This window comes from Misgurnus anguillicaudatus, chromosome 10 (assembly GCF_027580225.2).
Source record: "Misgurnus anguillicaudatus chromosome 10, ASM2758022v2, whole genome shotgun sequence".
NCBI classification, from domain to species: Eukaryota; Metazoa; Chordata; class Actinopteri; order Cypriniformes; family Cobitidae; genus Misgurnus; species Misgurnus anguillicaudatus.
The window spans coordinates 38,786,608-38,809,862 of NC_073346.2; the positions used below are offsets into that span (position 1 = coordinate 38,786,608).

General features: G+C 38.2%; 1 protein-coding gene and 1 long non-coding RNA gene across 2 annotated transcripts in view; one reads left to right on the top strand and one right to left on the bottom strand.

Moving 5' to 3' along the window:
• The window catches only part of ube2e2 (ubiquitin-conjugating enzyme E2E 2), a 38,895-nt gene that overhangs the window by 950 nt on the left and 14,690 nt on the right, over nt 1-23,255 (top strand). Inside the window, exons 2-3 of the mRNA XM_055211393.2 lie at nt 1,716-1,895; nt 6,623-6,673. Coding sequence (XP_055067368.1) covers nt 1,723-1,895; nt 6,623-6,673 — 224 coding nt within the window. The 5' untranslated portion in view covers nt 1,716-1,722. The remainder of the gene's footprint in view (nt 1-1,715; nt 1,896-6,622; nt 6,674-23,255) is intronic.
• The window catches only part of LOC129448789 (uncharacterized), a 28,055-nt gene continuing 22,806 nt past the window's right edge, over nt 18,007-23,255 (bottom strand). The window contains exon 3 of the long non-coding RNA XR_008645878.2: nt 18,007-18,613. This is a non-coding gene — a long non-coding RNA (uncharacterized lncRNA). The remainder of the gene's footprint in view (nt 18,614-23,255) is intronic.

Genomic DNA, 23,255 nt, shown 5'->3' on the forward strand with positions numbered 1-23,255 from the left:
ATAGGGCGGTTTCCGGGACAGGGTTTATCCGAATCCCTGACTAAAATGCATGTTTGTTTTGCCTTAATTTAAAAACATCTTGCACCGACATATATCAGTGTCATTGTTTTGTCACATGATGCACACCAGTATTGATTTTTGTAAGGTATGTTGGTACAAACTATTTAAATGTTTTAATATAACTAAGGCCTAGTCCTAGATTAATCTAAACCGTGTCCTGGAAACTGCCCCATAAAGTAGGCCTAACATTTGACATTGTGTTGGCACCTTTAAAGTTTTTGCTATAATTAGTCAGTATGCACCACAGAGATATTTATGGATACTTAAAACAATACAAATTTGTAGTGGTCTGATTTTGGGGTACATAATTCCTATAAATTACCTAAATATGTACTCTGGTGTACAGTATATGTGCTTTTGTGTATTTGAAGTGATACAAATCTGCAGTGGTACCCTATTGAGGTGCAAAACTTGTGCACTTTGTGGTAAAATATAAGCACAAAAGGTTACAGTAATACACTGTAACCCTTATTATGCCATGTCGGTGTCTTTTTTAACTACATGGCAAATTTGTAACATTTATAGCTTTATGTATAAAGCCGTTCTTCTGCACTTAAAATGGTGAATAGCCTTGAATTAATTATTTTGAGCAAATATGTACTTTGTGATGCAAAATTATACTCAAAACATGACAAGAACGGTGCAGTTTGTGCATTAAAAGACTGTCGTCCAATCCTAAAGCATCAGGAAACATTACTCCTGAATTAGTAAACCAGGGACTAAAGGTCACTAGACAGAATCTGAACACATTGATGTGATTTATTATTGACTTTAATGAGCTTCTGGAATAAAAATATCTCTAGCAGGACTGTAAACGCAACGGCAGTATTGTGTGTAAGAGAAGCACACAGACTGTATTTAAACTAGCTGTTTACCGTCCGGTCCGTCTGCACGTGATCTACACTTTAAATGTCTCGCATTAGCACTAAATGAGTTGAGCCGTAAAATCCACTCGTCTGCCGTGTTAACGCTTTTTCTTTGTGTGTGTGCGATCGTTTACATCTCGATACTAAAAAAGACGACCCAAGTGCAAATTTCTACAGTCGACAGCCTGCTCAGCAGTTTGGACGGCTTTGAAGCCGAGGTCTCGGGTCACAGTCATCGCTTTTCTCTCTCCATCGTGTCTTTTATCTGCGTTTAAAGGGTGAGATGCGTGTGCAGGTATTTATTAGGTGGACTCGTGTTTTTTTTAAAGCCTGTGATGAGTGAGTTTTCTCTGCCGTGCCGTCCTTTGATAAGATAACAGAAAATTCTTCACGATGGTTTGTGAAGTCCTCGGAGATTAGATGCACATCAAAATCATCATCTGACTGTGATCAAATGTCTGCGAGAACAACTCGAGGATTTTCACTTTGGTAGCTCGGGAAACGTCTGAGATTGTGTTTGATTGAACAGTGAAGTCATCTAATATTTGATAAAAACGTTTTGGGCCTCAGACGTGAAGCACGATCATGACAACTTTTTGTGTTTAAGTCATTATTACAGAAGATGTAAACCAACAAATTAATATCGTACTATTGTAAAAAGCTTATCATTCAAGATTAAATCCTAGCGTCTGTTCCCGTTTGACACGGTGCTGCTGGAATGAACCCAATCGTGGACTTCATCCGGCAGTCTGCTAATGTCATCGTGTGTGAATCCTGTTGTTTTTCCAGGGCCAAGATGTCTAGTGAGGTGCAGAGACCAGATGATAGCCCCAGCACAAGCGGTGGGAGTTCAGACATCGAGCAGCGAGAGACGGCACCTCCTCAGGAGCGAGATCTGGTGGCGCCCAAGAAGAAAGAGACCAAGATCTCCAGTAAAACCGCTGCCAAACTCTCCACCAGTGCCAAGAGGTAAAGCTCCGTTCGTCTGCGGTTAAGAAAGAAGACGTGATGTCTATGTCTGTGCTTCTGGGCCTAGATTTAATAAAAACAGTACCAGGACTGTTTATTGCATGAAAAGGAAGCAGAAATGTCCTTACGACATGCTGAATTATTAACTTGAGTGGGGCTGAACAGGAAAATGTCAATTTGGTTTCTGAATGGCTCTTTAAATTTGTTTTAAATGGTTTCATGCTTTGCTCAGCGCATGCTTGCTGCTGCAAGTTTATTTTTTAGCCTAGTTGTTCAAGGTTTCATAAAAATGCATGCAATCTTCGTTTGTGAATATCCTCTTTTTCAGATATGTAAATGTCTTAATGTCAAAGCGTTCAGCTTCGATGCAAATTTTAATGACACGTTAGCACGCATTCAATGCAATTACAGTAGAAGGATCTCTGTAATCCCTGTAAAGAATAAAGCGTCTGTTAGCAGCCTGAATGTGTGTTTGTGTAAACTGTATGTAGATGATTGAAGGCGATCATAGCGCTGAAGTTTGCTTCGCTGCATTTCTGTTCTTCCAGATTCAGTAGACTGCAGCGTGTTGGCGTTATGCAATCGCCCGAGCAAAGCTTTGCCTGGAACATGCTGCTTTTTAAAACGGTGACGGCAACGTCCGGTTTCCTTCGGCTTTTCAGTGCATCTGAGATCTAAAGATTGTGGAAGGTTTTGTCTGTGCTTGAATTTCACTTGCCTGCGGGTGTGAAGAGCTTTACGCTGTCAACATCACAGGAGTGTCTTCCTGATTCTTGTGTAGATGTTTTTGGCATCCAAATGAAAACGATAAGCTTGTGCATTTTAACCAGGAATGTAATTGTTCCCACATTCGGTACCGGAAATGCCTTTCAATCAATTGCAAATATAAATGATTTACTTTTATTGCATCTAGCAGCTACAGTAAGCATCCTTTGGATTTAATGGATTTAGTGTTTCTATGAAGCTTATCATGACTGTGAAGTGCCATGTAGACACGCATACTAAGTAAAAAAGTTGTTTTGGATGAAAGTGTCTCCCTGCATGTACAAAAGAGAGAAAATCACACAAATGGCACCTGCTAATGGTTATAATGGTACACAAAATGTATGGAAACCAATGCAAGACATAAAATTACTTTATCGTTTATTATTAACATTTTTTAGCATCAACAGTTTATATATTTTAAATAGATTTAAACCCTGATATGTTAAAATAAATAAATATTAGACTAAATGGGTGTATACACCAAACGCGAATTCAACGAGTAGATTACATAACATACAAAGTCAATGCAGAGACACGAATAGACGCAAACTCGTGCGGGGCGATGCCAATGACGCGAATCGGCCGGCACGATTGCAGCGAAAACACACACTATTTGCCTCAAATGTGTCTTTTCGCACAGGTTGAAAATATTCAATTCAAGTGAAAAATCTGCATGACATGACGTTAAATCCTGCGAGTAATCTAGGGCGAGAAATGTGATGGTGTGTACGCAGCATTGAACATGTGGAAATAATGGAAATTGCTGTGCCAACTGCTACTGTAAAAAAACCTTGCAATGCTTGTCCCACCTCTTGGGGTTTCCTGATTGGTCTACTGTTCTGGACCTGACATTGATGAGCTGCGCTGCATGCAAAATTTAAAATTCATTTAAATTGACAGAGCATCTTAAAACTGGCGCTCGTGCACGACAACATAACCAGGATTTGAAGTTAACACCTTCAAATTCAATGACTTAATGTGGGGACACATTTCAAGTAAGAGCAAGGTTACATCGTGTCACCTTTTAAGATACATTGTTACATTTTCCTTTCGAGGGAACTCGCGCTGCGTCACTGCGGTGACACTTTGGGGACGCCTCCAGGGGTAAGTGCGTCTGAATGTGTAAATCAAATTCAACCAATGGTGAGGCTTAATGACAAAGACAGGGTTATGCGGGAGCCAGGAAGTATATCGCTATCTGAAATATTGTCAAAGCCGGCGTTACAGGGACGCAGGAAGTATGGCAAGAGAGACGCAGCGTCTCGTTCCCTTCGCAGGAAACAACAGTTACAAACGTAACCCGAGACGTTTTCATGTGTCAAACACAACTATGCAAAAAAGCATTTTGGTACGAATCAACATTCACATACAGAAGATATAAGCATTTAAAGCGAACAATTTAGCACGTGCATAAAAAGTCTAGAATTTTTATGATATTATCCTACACTACACAGTAATAATATGGATTTTTTTCCAGAAAACTTCTTGCATAAAATAGATTCCAGCACTTTCAATGACCTGTATCTATATATGTATATTTTCAAAAACTTCCCAGGGCCTTGAATCCCCCCAAGATTCACAAAATATTCAAGGACCCGTGGGAACCCTGCATAACGATCAAACACATCCGTCTTTAGCATATTTGCTAAGAAAGCAAAAAAAAAGTAGCAAAGTGGAATGAAAAACCGTGTTCGCCTTTAACGGCTTTGCTAAACAAGCTTGCGATCTGTTACTTACTATGTCCATTTAGAAACTCGGATCCTACGCGTAAAACAAGCGTACTGTAAACTAGAGCCCGACCGATTTATCGTTTTGCCGATTTTATCGGCCGATATGAGCATGTTGCAGATATATCTGTATCGGTGTATAAGCCGCAGATATGCGCCGATATGAACGTTTGTTACAGAACACATTAAATGCATTTGAAAGATGTAAGTACTTGTTAGTCCAGCAGAGTGCGCCATACTGGTTGCTAATGGCGACCCAGGTCACTCACTGTAGTGACACCAGCCAATCCCCCACCCCCTTCACTTCAGTCAGTCTCTCAGTTCAGGTGACATGGAAGTAGTCACGCAGTGTCTTCTTCACAACATTTTTACACCTGGTATTAAGACGCGCTTTGGTCGATTGGATTAAAAGTGGACAAGAGAGACGCATTCCCGCTTACATTTGGTGTTTTTAATCTGTTTCTTTGTCGACTTGCGAGTTAAAACGCACGCGGGAGAAATGACGCGAGACGGAGAAATGACACGTTTAAACTACGCGCAGCCGTGCACTTATATATCACTATATGAGATAACTGCTGCTTGTGTTGTTAGTTAACACGCTCATTTCAGAGCAATTGATTCAATAAGCTCGCGCAACTCTACACCCTTGCTAAATAAAAGAGGCGGAGCGAAGAAAACTAAAAGCATTAGTTTTATTAAAGTCTAAAGTTTGCACGGAACCCTGGGTTTGTGTTATAAAAACGTTGTGCACAAGCACAACATTAAACATAGCGTACATTAGTATGTGCTCCGTCAAGCATTGTCTCCGTAACGGTGAGTGGCTAACTAATTTGTGAAGTACACAACTTACTGTAAAGCCAAAATTAATCAATGACTTCATAAGTTTCTCTTTATAACGTTATTCTCGTCAAAACTGCAAATGATGCAAGTTATATGTATTTTGTTCTCTTTGTGTTTTAAAGTTATTTATAATAAGTCAAGTTTACTGTTTAGTGCACTGATATCCGACTCATTTTGTATAATAAAGTTTATTGTTAACTTCTTGCCTATAGTACATATCTTTGTCACATCAATATAAGTGTTGGATCACCACATTTGTGAGTGATCACCACATTTGTGAGTGATCATTGCATTGCATTGTATTTATTCATATACAGTATATTATGTTAAAGTATATAGTGTTTTCTATGTACAGTAGTATAATATACTGTAGTATATGTGTACTGAACTATAATATACACATAAAGAATATCGGCCGATATATCGTTATCGGTCTTTTTTTACTCCCTAATATCTGTATCGGCATCGGCCGGAAAAAACGCATATCGGTCGGGCTCTACTGTAAACTACTGTTAAGGATTGCATTCAGTACACATGTGGAAGTCCTGTACCGAAACGGTTTTGTACGAATACGTGTACCGTTACACCCTTAGTTATGACATAGTCTTGCACTTCAATAGATCTTATTCTTTGTGGCAGGTGTCATGAATAACTTTTACGAATGGCGTGCAGTTTAAATGATCATAAATAGTGTCCGCCACTGTAGCTGGATGTTAGATGATGCATGGTTTCCTGAACGGGCGTTGTCACAGTCGTCCTGTATGTGAATCACTTTTTTGTGGAATGACACATTGCAGGATTCCACGACAGGTATCAGTCATTCTGATGCCAGAATTAAAGTCTAAATCTTTTAGTCTGTTTGTGATGTTTTGGGAGTGCCAACCACACTGTAAACGCACAAGCGCATCGCCTTTAATGATCATGCTGTGAGCTACCAAAATTGCGATGGTTGATGCAACAATAACCGAGGCAGTTTTATCGTCTTGGCAAAAAAACGTGATGCATTTATTTTAGTATTTACTCATTTTGACAAAATAGATATTAGTGATTGTAGTTGTTTAAAATAAAGACTATGAATGGAGGTGTCACGTATCGTCTCTTTGAACCTCAACGTTCCTCTGACCACATTAATTTAACATTTGCGAACGAGTCATGACTTGATTTTTGAGTTGCCCGTGTCCAAAATGAATGACATCACTGTATTAACAGCTAGTTTAATTCTGTACACACTGCGTCTGGTTTCATAATGCGTTTTTCACCCCCATAAATAACAGATCCGTGAACGTAAAGAACGATGAATTAAACGCTCGACATTTTTTAGCTGCAGTGTGCATGTGACCTTAGTAAATGAATGATCTCTTTTACATAAATAAATGATGTTTTCTTGCATTGCAGGATTCAGAAGGAGCTTGCAGAAATCACACTTGACCCTCCGCCGAACTGCAGGTAAGCACACAGTGTTTCTTTAGCGCGCTGCTCTTTTGTGCCTGTCTGCGCTGGATGAGAGATAATAGCAGGGAGAGGATAATGGTTATTGTGTGTTGATGAGACCGTCAGGCTTTAAGTGAGAAGGGAGCCGTCGCATGTGCTGCGGCGCGCCTGAATGACTGCAACTCCCCAGGGGCCGTGGAGAAAGAGCCAGACCCTAATAAAGCACATAACTGGAACTGACATTGTCATTGATTGCTCCTATGTTTGTATCAGAACAATAATTACCCACAAGCCCTGCTTTCAGAGGCGAAATATCAGAGTAATCCTCGCAAGCGCGATGCGATGTGTATAATAAAAAGTTTAATAGATTATAATTTATTTAGGAGTACAATAAAATTTGCAATGCCATATATTCTATGCTATATACTATATTTACTATTTTCCCCATTTTCTGCTGTTTCTTCTTCTTTCTTGTAAAGCTGCTTTAAAACAATGTAACGTTGTAAAATATCGCTATATTAATACTTTATAAGGTGCAGTGGCGTAGCGTCTGGGCATGCAGGGTATGCACATGCAAATGGGCCCAGGCCAATAGGGGGCCCGCCCCAGCTTTTAATTAAAACTTTTTTTCAATTTAATTTTTATTTCTGGCTGCAATAAATATATTTTTGTATGCATATCATGTGTAGTGATTTCTTATTTCTCCATAATGTCTAATTTCTTGTTTGCGTTTATAATTTTTTTGCACTCCGCGGCTGCCGTAGACTACTACGCTATCATTTTTTTACATGACGCATCGCCACGCCAAAAAAAAAGAAAACACAGTGTGAGAGGTTAATATAGCGACAATCTACATGAACATTAAGGATGGACAAATATAAACATAAAAGTGGGGCCTTAAAGAGAAAAGAGAAGGCGGAGAAGTTAGTCACGAGTCAAAAACTACCTAAAACATTTCGTTTTTCTTTACTTAAATCTACCCTTTAAAGTAAAAACAATAAAGTAAAAATAATTGACTACCTTATTAAAAGTTTATGTTGTTAACAGACCTGCGCGCCACAGTTAACAGTGCCAACGGGCAAGGTTGGGGGGGGCTTTGGCTTAAGGGGGCCCGTACATTTTTTTTGCATTTGGGCCCGGGACTGACTTGCAACGCCACTGATAATGTGATTTAATCACCTGGATCTGTTGATATCAAAAGGGCCGTTCACACTTTAACAATACTATAACGTTAACCATAACAATAACTACTATATATAATAGCGTCCACATCACCATTAGGGTTGTGCCGATAGACGATAGTATCGTGTATCGACAATCGTCAGACATATCGGCAAAAGCAAGCTTTCATGACGATAGTTAGCAATGGTTATTATTATTATCATCATAGTTTCACATTAACATGCGCATTGCGTGCTTTTCCTCGCATGAGAGGGTTTGTGGGCTTCACTTTGCGCGAGAGAGCTTGTAATGCACGCGGCATGGACTCCTAGCACCCGAACTTGTAATGCGCATGATTCCTTGCACATAAGCTTTTAATATGCGCGGGTCTGACATTTCCTTGCACTAGAGAGGTTGTTGGGAGCGAAAGGGTTTAAAACCAGCGAGTGTGTTGATCCCTCCTGGCACGCAGGACATTTTAGAGCGCAATGATGCGCTCGGATTAATGGCATCCGTTTTAAGAAGGTTGCGATCGTGACAGTGTTGCCCAATCAAGTGACTTAAATGAGGAAAAAATAAACAAATAAATAAACGAGTAAACTACTGCCCCACCCACCGATACTATCGTTGTATCGGCGGTCTCGCAGGCTGACGATAGGACAATCTCAAAAAGGGGCATATCGCCCAACACTAATCACTGTACAATAACTTGATATTAATTCGGTATAGTTAAATATAAGAAGTTTTTTACGATATATTTTATAGTAATCGTTATAATGTGAATGGCCCTTAAGGCTCTGTGTCCCACAACGCATTTAAATGCGACTGAAAACGGCAGGCGAATGTCGACTGTGGCAACGTTTCTTTGTTTATCAGTCGTTGTACGATGCACCGGTTGGTTCGTGCGATTTGTCCTGCCCCTCCTCCATTGTGATTAGACGGCTTAGCGAAAAGTGACATTGATGAGCTTTGACAAGTGATATTGACATTTTTTTAACTCTCGACACTCTGGAAAAATGCCAAAGCATCTTAGGTGGACACGGGGCTTAAGATGTGAATTGTTTGAAAACTAAATTTAACACTTACGAAACATGCTCCAATTTTTAGTTTGGCAGGATTTATCGTTTGCCATTAAAAGTCTGTAGGGCTTTTTTAAATCTGTAGTCTCTTTTTAGATTAATATGTATATATAGTTGGATAAAGGTAATATTAACATCTCAAAAAGAAATGATTGCTTGTAATTTCAGATCGTAGATAAAACTCATATATGGAGCAACTTTCATAGGTCTTAGCATTTTTTCAGAAATGTCAAGTTCAAATTCAAGTGAGTGATTTCATGAAGGATTACTAGCTGTTATGTTTATATCTTGGCTGTTTTGTCTTGTTACTTCATTCAGACACTTGATAAAAGTGACGCTGATGTAATTCATCTCATTGTTACTGTGAAGGCGTTTGCTAGATAGCTGTAGTCAGAATTGAGTGGTGCCGTTTTGTGTAAGAGCACTTTCTAGTCAACCGTTCTCATATCAAAAGCGTCTTCAAATTGATATTGAGTTTATGGGGGCTGTAAAAGGAAGCTGTAGGTGTTCTTTCGATATTTGTGTTCGGGGAGCTTTTGTGCCTGTGAGCCGAACCGTCAGTAATAGGATTTCGTCCACAATGAGAACAAGAGACGCAGTTCACCACTGATGCCGAGGTCTAGCGATAAATACTGTAGCGCTTTTCCTGTGGTGTATTGTGAGCGGTGAGCTGTTGTGAAACCAGCTTGAGGTTTTATGGGGAATGAATGACATGGGCCTTATTGGTCGGCTAAATTCAGACTGTGTGATGTAATTGCGGTCAGGTGACTTGCTACAGGAGAAATGTGTCCACATGGCTGTCAGTGCTGTTAATAAGGGCTTTTTGTTAGCGGCTTATGCAGTTTATGGTTGCCAAGCTGCATTATTATAGGATTGGACTGATGCACGGGTGCTGGGTCACAGGTGTGTGTTTGTTTTTTTGCAACTGCTATAATTGTGAGTCATTCAGTGAGAGATTTATAATGTTTATCTAGATGTTTGGAGTCTTGTTTTTACCACAAGTGCTGTTTAATGTAACATTTCTATCATATTTTACAACAAAAATGAGACGAAACATGGAGACCTTCATCCATGTTTTTAAAGCATTGATTTTTTTTTTGTCAAATGTTTAATAGACAGACGAATTGTTATAACTTAGGAATCCGTGAAAGCAAAGCACAGTTAACGCATCAACGCGAGCTTCATCCGCGACGCTTGTGCATCCGTGAAAGCAAAGCGCAATGAACGCGAGCTTCATCCATGTTTTTAAAGCATTGATTTTTTTTGTCAAATGTTTAATAGACAGACGAATTGTTATAATTTAGGAATCCGTGAAAGCAAAGCACAGTTAACGCATCAACACGAGCTTCATCCGCGCACTTGTGCATCCGTGAAAGCAAAGCGCAATGAACGCGAGCGTCATCCATGTTTTTAAAGCATTGATTTTTTTTTGTCAAATGTTTAATAGACAGACGAATTGTTATAAATTAGGAATCCGTGAAAGCAAAGCACAGTTAACGCATCAACGCGAGCTTCATCCGCGACGCTTGTGCATCCGTGAAACCAAAGCGCAATGAACGCGAGCTTCATCCATGTTTTTAAAGCATTGATTTTTTTTGTTGAATGTTTAATAGACAGACGAATTGTTATAAATTAGGAATCCGTGAAAGCAAAGCACAGTTAACGCATCAACCCGAGCTTCATCCGCGACGCTTGTGCATCCGTGAAACCAAAGCGCAATGAACGTGAGCTTCATCCATGTTTTTAAAGCATTGATTTTTTTTGTCGAATGTTTAATAGACAGACAAATCGTTAAAATTTCAGGAATCCGTGAAAGAAAAGCACAGTTAACGCATCAACGCGAGCTTCATCCGCGACGCTTGTGCATCCGTGAAACCAAAGCGAAATGAACGCGAGCTTCATCCATATTTTTAAAGCATTGATTTTTTTTTTCGAAGGTTTAATAGACAAACAAGTCGTTATAATTTAGGAATCCGTGAAAGCAAAGCACAATAAACGCAAGCTTCATCCATGTTTTTAAAGCATTGATTTTTTTGTTGAATGTTTAATAGACAAACAAGTCGTTATAATTTCAGGAATCCGTGAAAGCAAAGCTCAGTTAACGCATCAACGCGAGCTTCATCCGCGACGCTTGTGCATCCGTGAAACCAAAGCGCAATGAACGCGAGCTTCATCCATGTTTTTAAAGCATTGATTTTTTTTGTAAAATGTTTAATAGACAGACGAATTGTTATAATTTAGGAATCCGTGAAAGCAAAGCACAGTTAACGCATCAACGCGAGCTTCATCCGCGACGCTTGTGCATCCGTGAAACCAAAGCGCAATGAACGCGAGCTTCATCTGTGTTTTTAAAACATTAATTTTTTTGTTAAAGGTTTAATAGACAAACAAGTCGTTATAATTTAGGAATAATATTGTGTGGGTGTTTAAACCGAAATAGTGTTTTTTTTATCGTGCAGCCCTAATTAGTTAATGCATTGGCTAACATAAACTAACAATGAGCAGTACTTCTACAGCATTTATTTATCTTTGCTAATATTAGTTGATATCAAAGTTAATTGTTCATATAGTTCATTAACTAATGGTAACGGTTACATCTTTAAAGTTAAGAGTTTATAAATGTATTAGTAAATGATATAACATAATAGTAATAATAACATGAACATGAATTAAGATTAATAAATGCTGTAGATGTATTGTTCATTGCTGGTTCATGTTAGTTAATGCAATAACTAGTGTTAACAAAACATAACAACCTTACTTATATAGACATACCGTAAAAAGAAATGATAAAAACATGAAATAGGCATTTATGATATTCAATAAATTCCACATCATAATGTTCTGTTACATAATATAAATTCAATTAAAAACTTTGATCTATCACCCCTCCATTCGTTTTGTTTTCTTGCATCCATTTCCAGCTGTGTTTGTCCTCTCTGTGAGGATTCTTCATGAGCAGCTGATCGGAATGTCATCTCTCCCGGGAATGCTGCTTGGCTGCTGATTAGCATCGGGATCCTCCGGGAGTAATTTGTCACCTCCTGACCAATAGCTGTGGCAGGGGGGACATGCATATTTATGAGGGGGGAGGGGCAGAGCACGCTCTGAGAAATCGTCTTGATCCTCAGTGTGAAAGGCCTCCATCTTATACCCGAGAGTGAGACCAAAGCTGTTAGGTAGAATTGAAATCGAGCAGGGAATCCTTTGTGTTGTTTTCGTTTAGGACGTTTCATTTAAACACGTAATCAATTATTGGAAGGCCTTTACCCCAAATACACTACACTTGGGTGGTCCATTACTTTTGTATTTACTAAAGCATTAGACGTACATGCATATCTAAAGCTATTAGAAATGTTAGATACACAAAACTTATCTACCGTAAAAAAAAAATTATTTTCGATTTAATATTTTATAAAGGTTAAGCACTTCCTTTACACTATTTGTTGACAGAGAAAAAATATGTACGATTGCAGCCATATTTGCTAAACTGTTTGTTTAATGTGCCCTGAACTAGAGGTCTTAACTAACACTCTTAAAACGAATATGTTAAAATAACACATCTAATTTAATACATCTCTGTGTTACTTTTATTTATGTGAACTCAAAATCAACACGAAATGACACATAATGTGTTAAAATAGGTTAACATAAAACATTGTGTTAAAATTAACACTTTCTTAGAGTGTAGAGGTCTTCACGGGTCCACTTAGATCGGAAAACCAGATATCCAACCCGATACCAGAGCAGGTTCGGGTCTAAAAGTTTCACGTGAAGGTCGGGTATTATATTAGCGCCATCAGGCCTTGGGTAATTTAAAATGAATCTGTTTTTGCCGAATGGACCTGATACGAACCAAACTATCCTGTGTACATCAAGGGCTTTTCCAACCCCCCTGTTTGCCAAGAGCGTTTGCGACATCATGTGGCTGGCGGTAGGTTAATTTTCATTGAGACAGACCTGTCAATCAATTTTGAATGCACATTTAAGCGATTACCTTGGTGTCGTCGTCAGATGACAAAGAAAATTAAGGGCACAGCGGGCCAAATTGGATGCAAGGCCAACTGGGTTTCTTTTTGTCTGACTGCTGCATGCGGGGATGTCGTTTACATTCGGGTTAAAAAATTGCCACTGGTTTGGGTCTGACTCTGAATATTCTCGGGTCAGGTCTTTAAAAAAAATTGTATTTAAGCAAGTCTGGTTCAGGTCATTTCGGGTCGGGTACCTGAGAAGTCCTCTACCCTGCACACTTGACATTTATGCTAGCACACAGCAAAAAATGATTTTCAAGAAAAAAATTCCTAGTATGTTTGTCTTGCCTTCAGTAAAAATATCAAAAAAATCCTAAATTAAGATGCTTTTTCTTGATTTTCTTGATCCAACAAAATAAGTCTAGTTTTTAGAGCAAAAATATCAAAAAGTGATTTTGTGCATAAAACAAGCAAAAAATCTGCCAATGTGGTAAGCAAGAAAATCTTGAAAATTTTTCTTAAACACAAATTCAAGAAAAATTTGCTTACCCCATTGGCAGATTTTTTTTTTTTGCTTGTTTTATGCTCAAATTCACTTAAATTTGATACTTTTGGTCTAAAAACTAGACTTATTTTTTTGGGGTCATTTTGCTCATCAAGAAAAAAAAGCATCTTAATTTAAGAATGTTTAGATATTTTACTGAAAACAAGACAAAAATACAAAAAAAAAATCTTGAAAATAATTTTTTTGCAGTGCAGGGTCTGATTTTACACCCAGCGCTGACAATGGACAAGATTGCCGTATGCCGTTCGATTTGGATATTTTTCCAAACTTTGTCTTCAAGGCCAAAAAAAAAAAAATTCGTTTTTTTTTTGTCTTGTTTTCAGTTTGGCATATCTCACTGTGTCACTCTTCAGGTCGTGTTAAAACATGCAAACAAACAGGAAAGCAGGATTTGGCTCTGTGATACAGTATTCAGTGCATGACACTTAAAATATCCGGTTAGCTACCTGTTTATTTAAACACTGTGGGCCAAACTTGTGCTGTGTGCTGAGGTAGAGAGGTGTTTATTTAACACGGTGTGTAATGTTTATCTAAACCCATCTACGGTTGCTCCATAAATGAAAGCGTCTAAGCTTTGTAAAGGTTTTCACGGAAGCGAGATTGGCTTTGGGCATCGGTTCTCTATTAGAGCTCTCAGATTTAATATAAATCCTAAACGGCTGTTTGTAATTTGTGTATCTATAAGCCGAACAGATGTTGAAGTGAGTTTAAGTTTAAAGGGCTGTTGATAGAATTAAAGGCAATTTGCTTTTTGTGAATCTTTCTGGTTGTGTGTTTTATCACTCGTGTGTGCAGTGCAAAGCCTGTTTATTATTACTATAATGATCTGTGATGTATTATTCATCCATCCCGGAGGCTACACTTCAGTTCAGCTGATCTTTTCCCTTCAGGCGCATTTGATTTCAAAATGTAGCTTGACTTCTAAATTCTCTAATACTTAAAGTTTAATATTGACCCCCTGGCATTTCTTATAGATCGGCATGGAAATGAGATTACACGAACAATCGAACACGATAACAAAACAACATTCCACAGCCAGGCAGAATAAACAGCTGGAACTGATACAGAAAATGCAAAATATCCCTTTAAGATGATAATCACTTGGGTACCAAGCAAATATTTCCTCATAAGTGCTTGTTTCAGCGCTAATTGTTGGCGTATAATGGTGGCATTTGTACAGGAGATGAGCTATTGGACACTATCATTAAAGACTGCACTGCAGATGTAATTGGTATCGGGGTATTTCACGGTCAGAGGAAGGGAATATTGCTTCATTAAGTTCCTGTTCGGCTACGCCGCATAATAGCAGATATTAACTGAATGAATACACAATTACAAGAGCGCTGTACTTGAATGCTGAAATATAGAGAGATGATGTCGTCTCAGATGTAGATCTTTGGATTATATGAGGAAAAGCAATTTCGAGGCATAGTTCACCCAGATATGATAATTGCCATTTATGGTCCCAAACCTGTTGGATTTAGTTTCTTCTGTGGAATAGAAAAGAGATGTTTTTAAGTAATGAATTTTTGATTCTACGTGGCATTGATTCAACAAGGTGCCGAAAACATTCTTTAGAAATGTTGGCCCTTATTGATAGGATAGCATCTTGCAGTTGATGGAGATTTGTGGGATGCACATCCAGAGCATGAAGCTCCCATTCCACCAAATCCCAAAGATGCTCTATTGTGTTGAGATCTGGTGAATACAGTGAACTCATTGTCATGTTCAAGAAACCAATTTGAAATGATTTGAGCTTTGTGACATGGTGCATTATCCTGCTGGAAGTAGCCATCAGAGGATGTGTACATGGTGGTCATAAAGGGATGGTCATGGTCAGAAACAATGCTCAGGTAGGCCGTGGCATTTAAACGATGCCCAATTGGCACTAAGGGCGCACTCACATTATCCAAACCAAACTAAACCATGCTCCAGCGCGATTGTCACTCCTCCCTACTCCCCCAGGTGCACGCACTCACATATATGAGGTCATATATGAGAGATTGTGCGAAGAGGTCAGGAAGTATCCTCTCATATATACAACCGTACCATGAAAGAGTACAAAAAATGTTTACATGAGTTTAATCTTTTTTTATGCATGTGAGCATATGCGCACAGTTGAACGCATAACCTTGCAAAGCATATTGACTCATACACGTGTGCTGACGTTCAATAGAAAAATTTGCAATACATCTTGTTGCCTACATATATTCTCCTTTATGCGCATGTGTGACCTACACGTACAAAAAAATAGCGGTGCACACTCTTCTGACGACAAAAATCACAAGACTAAAGGACCATCGGGCATGCCTTAAGACCTACTTAACTGCTCTGTATGGACCCCTGTAGGCCAGGAGAGGTATTGCATGCGACCAATGACTAAGTACGTTTTCGAGTAAAATGATGTATGCTTTGTGAGGATGTGCGTACGACTGCGTACACTGGCGTTCTGATAGATATCTGCTTATTTTATATGTAAACGCACTTGATTGAATTTGTCAGAAAATCTTGACTTTGTTATAGTTTATTGTGACTCTGCCTGCAGCTTCTGTTCGGTTCTGACCTGCTGGCTGAATGCATGCTAACTAATTAGTTTTGCACATTGACAGATTGCACAACCTTGCCTACAGCCCACACATTAATAATCACACAATGTTGCGTTGCATTTTCTTCTGACTGTAATTGGATGCGTCTGGAAAACAGAAGTACAAAACCAAACCGAGGATGATTGTTTTTGAGTTTTAAGGTGTTTATTTGCAAAAATTATTAGATGATGGCTTCTTATTTTTTTACTAAGTTTTTTTATTTTGTCGCTCTCTTATGAGCTTCGCTTTATTAATGTCTTTTTCAATGTTGAATACATTCTCTTATGCCAGTTTCATATGCAGGTCTACACATTTATGTATGTACATCAGAGTTTAGTATTAGAGATGTAGTGGTGTATATGTTTGACTATAGATCAAGTGTCCCGTGTGTTTCAGCATATATAATAAGCTTTAAATGACACATGCTTCAACATTCAAACATACTTACGTTCCTTTAAAGCTCTTAAGATCCACCTGGAAAAAGTTCAGACTGATTTCATGAAATCGCTTTTACAGTCATGTCGAGCAGATTATCTCCGTTTCCAAAAAGCACAATGGCTGTCCTTGCAAAAATGAGAGATTTGTGATTTTCCTGTGGTTTGTTTTTCTGTTGTTTTAGGAAATCACGTTGATTTGTTTCTGCACGCACCTGGCCAGACAGTGCAGTTTTGTATTTGGGTTTGTTTTAAGAAACCACAGACGTCTACATGGCTCTGATTTGTATGAGTAACACTAAAGCCATCTCTGTGTTCCCAATTCCCATGACTTTGAAGAGGATTTTGAAAGGCTTGTATTGTCACTTGTGAAACGTTCAGCATCTTGGAGTGTTTTGAAGGTGGACACATGAGAAAATATACCACAATATAGTTTCTTTTTTGGAATTTGAACCAGTGTACTGTACTCCCTACTGTACTTTGTATGCAGGTTGAGGAATAAGGTTGTGTTTTAGTTAGGGGTGTGACTGATTGTAAACCTCACAGTTCGGATCACATTCCGCTTTTTGAGGCACGAATCGGATAATTTTTCAAATCAGCAAAAAAAGGGTGGGAAAAATCTAATAACAAAAAGAAATTACAAACATTTATAAAAAGAACAATGTTGCACATCATTATGTAAGGTTCAAAATTAGCATTAATTTTGGGTTGTTTGATTAACATTAATGACTTAAGTATGTTAATTGAGGTTACTGTCTCTTTAAGACCAAATAAGCAGACTGGTTTATGACTCTAATCTATACATACACTTAAGACATAAACACATGTTTTATTAGAAAAAGAATACAGAGGAGATCATTTTGTTTGTATGCGCCCAATAACAGAAAATGTTTATGTTCGCTTGCTTTTTGAAACGCGTCTCTCCATGTATGCACTACTAAGTGCAGTTAAACGTGCACATGCACACAGACGGATGGCGAATTACAAACAGCGCAGCATAAACAGTATGATAATGGACTACAGTATGAGACACAATAGCGCAACTCTCGCTAAAGTTCATACATTAAGAGTTCTGATTTTTAAAGGGATGATCACGTCTGATTGGAGCTGAACCGGACACATTCAACCGCATACGCATCCGTGCATACAGAAAACTACTCACTTTAGCGCCTTTTTGTGGTTAGGTTGTTCAAAATCGCTTGAATGTTAACATTTGCAAGCATTTGAAACGCGTGCAAATGATAAACTTTTCATATTTAAATTTGCGTATTATCCGCTAATTGCAAGCGAGCCGAACCGTGGGTCAACTGCGATCTGTCACAGCACTAGTTTTAGTTTTCACTATTAGGGATTTCATTTCAGTTAATTTTCCCGACAGCTTGTTAAACGAATTTCAAAGAGGCCAGATTGTCTCTTTTTCATCTACCACAGTGGTCATTTCTAAAGCAGGACATCTTTGCTGCATCTTTTTCTGTTTGTGCAAAAAGAGAGATGTTTATGGTCAGGGTCTAGGACAGAGGCGATCAGAGAAGGTCTGTCCGGACGCCCGCGAGACTGAGACTGAGACGGACGGTGTCATCTTGCGCACACACGTCTCCATGCAGCTTCCAAACCATACTCAAGCAAGGACACACATGCAGTATAAATGATTTCTAATTCAAATGATTACTTTACCAGACCGTCAGGGTAGCATAATTAACATCATTTACAGGTCATTCCAAAATGAAGGATAGAAAAGTGGCGAAATGTCTGTAGGCATTAACACATATTTTTATATTAATCATTATAAATTCTGACCTACGGTTAATCGGTCAATATGAACATTCCTATTCTCTATGTTATAAATGTGCGTTTGTTTGGGAATAGAGCAGCAGTTGCTGATGTGATGTCTCGGGAGAATCAGTGGATGCGGTTGGCACAGTAACGTTATCTCTTACTGAGTCGGTGATGGAAGTTCACTTGTTCATCCACCGTGATTTTGGGTGGAAACAGGGATATAATTTAAGTTGGGCTTGACAGTAAAATTGGCTCGATTGCCCGGTTCCAGAGTGAAAGAGAATCAGGTCAGTGGATGTAATTGACACTTACCAGCCAGGCCAATGCTAAATTTATGCCATGAACTCTGTTTGCACACAGCTGCATGTTAAACCTCAGGTCATTCTGTGGAAATAAGGAGAGATCGCAGATTACGCATTGAATCTTTAAATAACTCAGTGTTGTTTTGCTTTTATAACATTTAATGATTTGATTGAATTTAACTGCAAAGCCACTGGGAGACTTCAGCTCTTCAGTCTCGTGTCATTTCTTTCTCAATGAGAGATTTTAACCTAAAAGTATTTGTGGATTTTGTAAATATTTAAAGTCGTTTTTTTTTCTGAGTAGTAGTTTAGTTTATTTATATAGCACATTTAAATCAACAGGTGTTGTAGCAAGTTAACCAGCTTTGTTAGTTATTAAAAAATAAATGCATTGTTTTTAATATTGTTTGTTATACTGAGTCAGCCGGTGAGTTACTTTTCGTTTTCCTTTTAGAGTACATGAATCTCACTAACAAGGTTGGTTAACTTCGGTTGAGGGTTTAAACTGCGTGTTCATTCACCCATGAACCTGTGGTGGTGGGGGGGTTGTTGCCAGGCAACCACCAGTGCTGGCATGTACTTTAAACTTTTGGCATAGGGTTTACACAGAAGTGTTTGCCAATTGGATCCACACAGCGGTTTTTCCCACTGGCACCTCTCGTCTGCCATCACACACATGGGTCTGTTAAGTGTCTTCACTTTGACAACAAGTGTGCATTTACGATGAGTTTTACAGGAAACGCCCCACCTTCTTATTCTTCCTAGAGCTGTAAATACCACATCTAACCATAAACCTCAAGTTTAAATACACTTGCTCATTAAACAGCCATGTGTGTAATTTAGATAAGATTAGTAACTGGAGATAAGTGTTGTTTTTTAAATCAAGCCTACACTGTTACTGTTTTGGGACTAAAAATAAACAAAGATTGGATAAGTACATAAAAATAAGTGCTAAAAACCTGACCCCAAATATGCAACAATACGATTATAATGATTATTTATTATTTGAGCTGTCAGCTATGTTTTTTTTCTGGAAATGTGAGCTTGACTTTGTTCAACTTCAACCTACATAAAGAAAATGACTTTAGTGCTGTGTCTGAAATAACCTATACTATACTTTCACTCACTATCCCCTATTTTAGTCCACTAAGGGCGGTTCACTTATCGCATCTTTTGCACACTCAAGTTCGTTGTTTCAAATGTAGGTGTGCGGTATGCACAGTGTTTTATTTTTGAGGAGACTGTGGTGGTAATAACGTCACCCGCTAATTGGCATATATGTGACGTCATCATGTCGTGTTTGCGTTTGATCTAGTGTTGGTACCTGAAATATGTTTCACTTCTAATCTTTGATCTGTATCTGTATTTGATCTGTATTACATATCAAATTATATTTTAAGCCGAATTAAGCTGTTTTAAATGGTGAACAGTGTTTCCTCTAGGATTTTTTCAGCTGTGGCGGCAGGGGGCGCCCATGATGATTATAAATGTACATTATTTTTTTTAAAGTAGAATATAGGCTACAGTAAACTAACATGTATTTTTTTATCATTTTCATGCTGTCATTTATTTTTTCTTTAATTTTATAGCATATTGCTTTTCTATGTTTGATCTAAAATGTATTTTCTTAAAAAACGTTACATAGCTACGTACGTAGTTCGGATATTTCATTGTAGTTTTAATGTAGTGTGCCTTGCAAGTTGTTAGTTAGTTAGAAAACTTTAATGTGCTCATGTTTAGCGTTACAGAGCTCTTGCAAACACACGCACAGTCCTGTTTGAAAATCCGCACCGCTGTGATTGATTGACCGAACATCCATCAGCATCAATTTTATTTCACACCCAGACCATTTGACATAAAGACCCCGAGCCGGTCTCACCGCAAATCGCGCAGTTGAATAGAAACCTTTTACGGTCTTCAGACAGATCTTAAACACAAAGCACGGGGCCATTTAAAAACGAGTCGAATTCTGGTCTTGGATGTTAGACCCGCATTTTACTCTTGTCTATTGAGTCCCGACCTGCATCTACAACACAAATGACGCGCGAAAAGCCTATTATTACACCCGTTACATCAAATATTATGCGGTTCACCCCGCGGGTACCCCGACCCTGCTGTTTCGTCTGAAAACAGATAAAACAGTCTCACCGTCTGCCTCAAGTTTCTATTACGTTCTTCTCTTCCACGGGAATAATGTAAGTTTCCTTACAAACAGATTCGACTATTAATGTCTTGCAGTCGCATATAAGTAGTATTCAGCCTTTTGTTTTTGGACAAATATCATATAATTTAATGTGAAACTTTGTGAGGGTCGATCTAAAGCACAGAAGATTGACTGACAGCTGAGCGGTCAGCAGCGCGCTACTGCGCTTCTAGCCTATATTCTGAATAACTAATGGCCTGATAAGTTGATAAAATGAGTACAGTGATTCCAAATGAATGTCCAAAAAACTCGTAATATATTAAATCGAAAGTTTAATAATGTCTTTTCTCGCAGCCCTGCGCTGCGTCCGTGTATATGCGCCGGTGAACATCAAATGCGTGATGACCTTGCACATTAAATTACCTTAAATTTATAGTCATAAAGATAAAAGTAAAACAATATTCGAAACTTCAAATTATGTATTTTTATTTCTGTAAACTCACAATAAGGAGAAAACTTTGTGCTTATTTAAAATAATTAAAAACATGACGTGCTTTCTGCTGCTTTGGTCAGCGCGTCACAAAAAAAAACAGAAACTCAAATACTTTTTTATTCGTTTTGTCATTTTAATAATTTAATAATTATTTAAGTGCAACATATTTCGTATAGGCTTATTTATTTTATTATTATTTCTCAAAACAGAGACGTAGCCTAATCATCCTCTGTTGATTTAAATCTATTTGTTCATTAAACTAAACCCATGGAAGATATTATGATACTTAGGAGATTTATTTATAAATGAGTTAACAACGCGAATCCAGAAAGGAATTTATTTCTAGACAGTCAGCCAGTCTGGCAGAGCGGACATTTCTGTAGCTTTTTTGCGAGCTGCCGCTGTGGGTTTTGTCTAGAAGGGATACAGCAAATGCCGAAAAGTTAAGGATTAGATTTGGAGGTAGGATTATTACGATGAAAACAGCGGCTCTGGCTAAATGAGATACAAATACATCCTACAATCGTGTAAAATTTTGTGTTTAGAGTTCGGTTTGGTTGAAGGATTAGGATAAAACAGTGGTCATCCAGCGAGATTTCGTTTGCTGTATCCCTTCTATCCACAACCGCAGGCGTGGCGGGGATGTTTTAGGCATGGCGGGCCGCCACGGTAGAATGTATATAGCGGAAACACTGGTGAAATAAAAATGTAAATGGGAATCATGAAAATTCTATTTATGGGGGCCAGTGTTGATTCTGTGGTGGGCCACCACAAATAAATCAATGTATGGGAAACACTGCACACTCATAACAGAAGCGACGCAACGCGAGGTGCTCGTTTTTTTCCAGGCGCGTTCACACAACATCGGGTCATGTGACAAGAACCAACCAACGGTTGGTTAGACGCGAAATGTGAACCGCCCCTAATATAGTCGCTAATATAGTGTTGAGATGCATGAGTTAATTTGGTATTGCGTTTCCATTAAAGATTTGCGCAAAACTTTAGCGTTATCTTCAAAATGTCGTTCCGGTTGCCAGCATGTGCTATCGTAGTTTGTTATTGTCATTTGTAGTATTATTATTTGTGTTATATTCTTTTTTTTATTCTGATATGTGAATGTATGTGAGAAGAAAATGCCTTTGTCAAAAGCTATATATATATATATATATATATATATATATATATATATATATATATATATGAAGAGTTTGGTTCCAAAACGCGACAAACGCCATTTTTGAAAAAAATGAGTTACTGCCAAAATCAGTATTATATCAGGTCAGTAGTTAAAAGTAAATTCTTAATTTTACGCAAAATCCAATATCCGCCGTGTTATTCTGTCATCTTTTCTCCCTTTTTTTCCCAAAATGCGATAAACGCCACTGCTCCTTTTTTACAGAACGCAATAAATCCATTTCTGATATTACAGCCCACCAGTCACGCAATGTAAACAAACAATGGCGGACGCGCTGAGTCCACGGAGTCCTAGTTTTCCTCATCTACTTTGTACTTCGTGATCAACAAACAAAACAAAATAATACTTTAATTGCATTGATAAACCTGTGATGGTTTTCTGTGATGGGAAAGAAACGTAAGCCATCAGCATCTAATATTTTCCCTGAGAGGCACTCGGGAGACGGGTGCTTGTTCTCCCGACAGCATTAAGCTTCTCATGCTAACACATTGACCCCAGAGGATCTTATGAAAAACTGTACATAATTTTACTCAAAGTCAACGAAAATCGAGCAGGACCAAAAACATTTTACAGATGATCTCTGTGAAAGACGTTAAGCAACCAAGTAAGTAACCGCAATGACAGTGATCTTAATATGACAAAGTAAGTGTTTTGATTAATGACATTAATTTTTATATTTTTAATTATTGTGTACAACTAGTCAACTAAATGAATATAACATGGCAAAGATGAATGCACATTTATATAGGCTATTGATTCAATAGATTTATAGCATTTTGAATAAAAACTTGTCATGGATTTATTGCATTTTGTGGAAAAAATTATCCGTTTTTATAATAAATCTTTGAAAATCAACTTATGGATTTGAATTTTTTATGTTTTTATAACCTAAA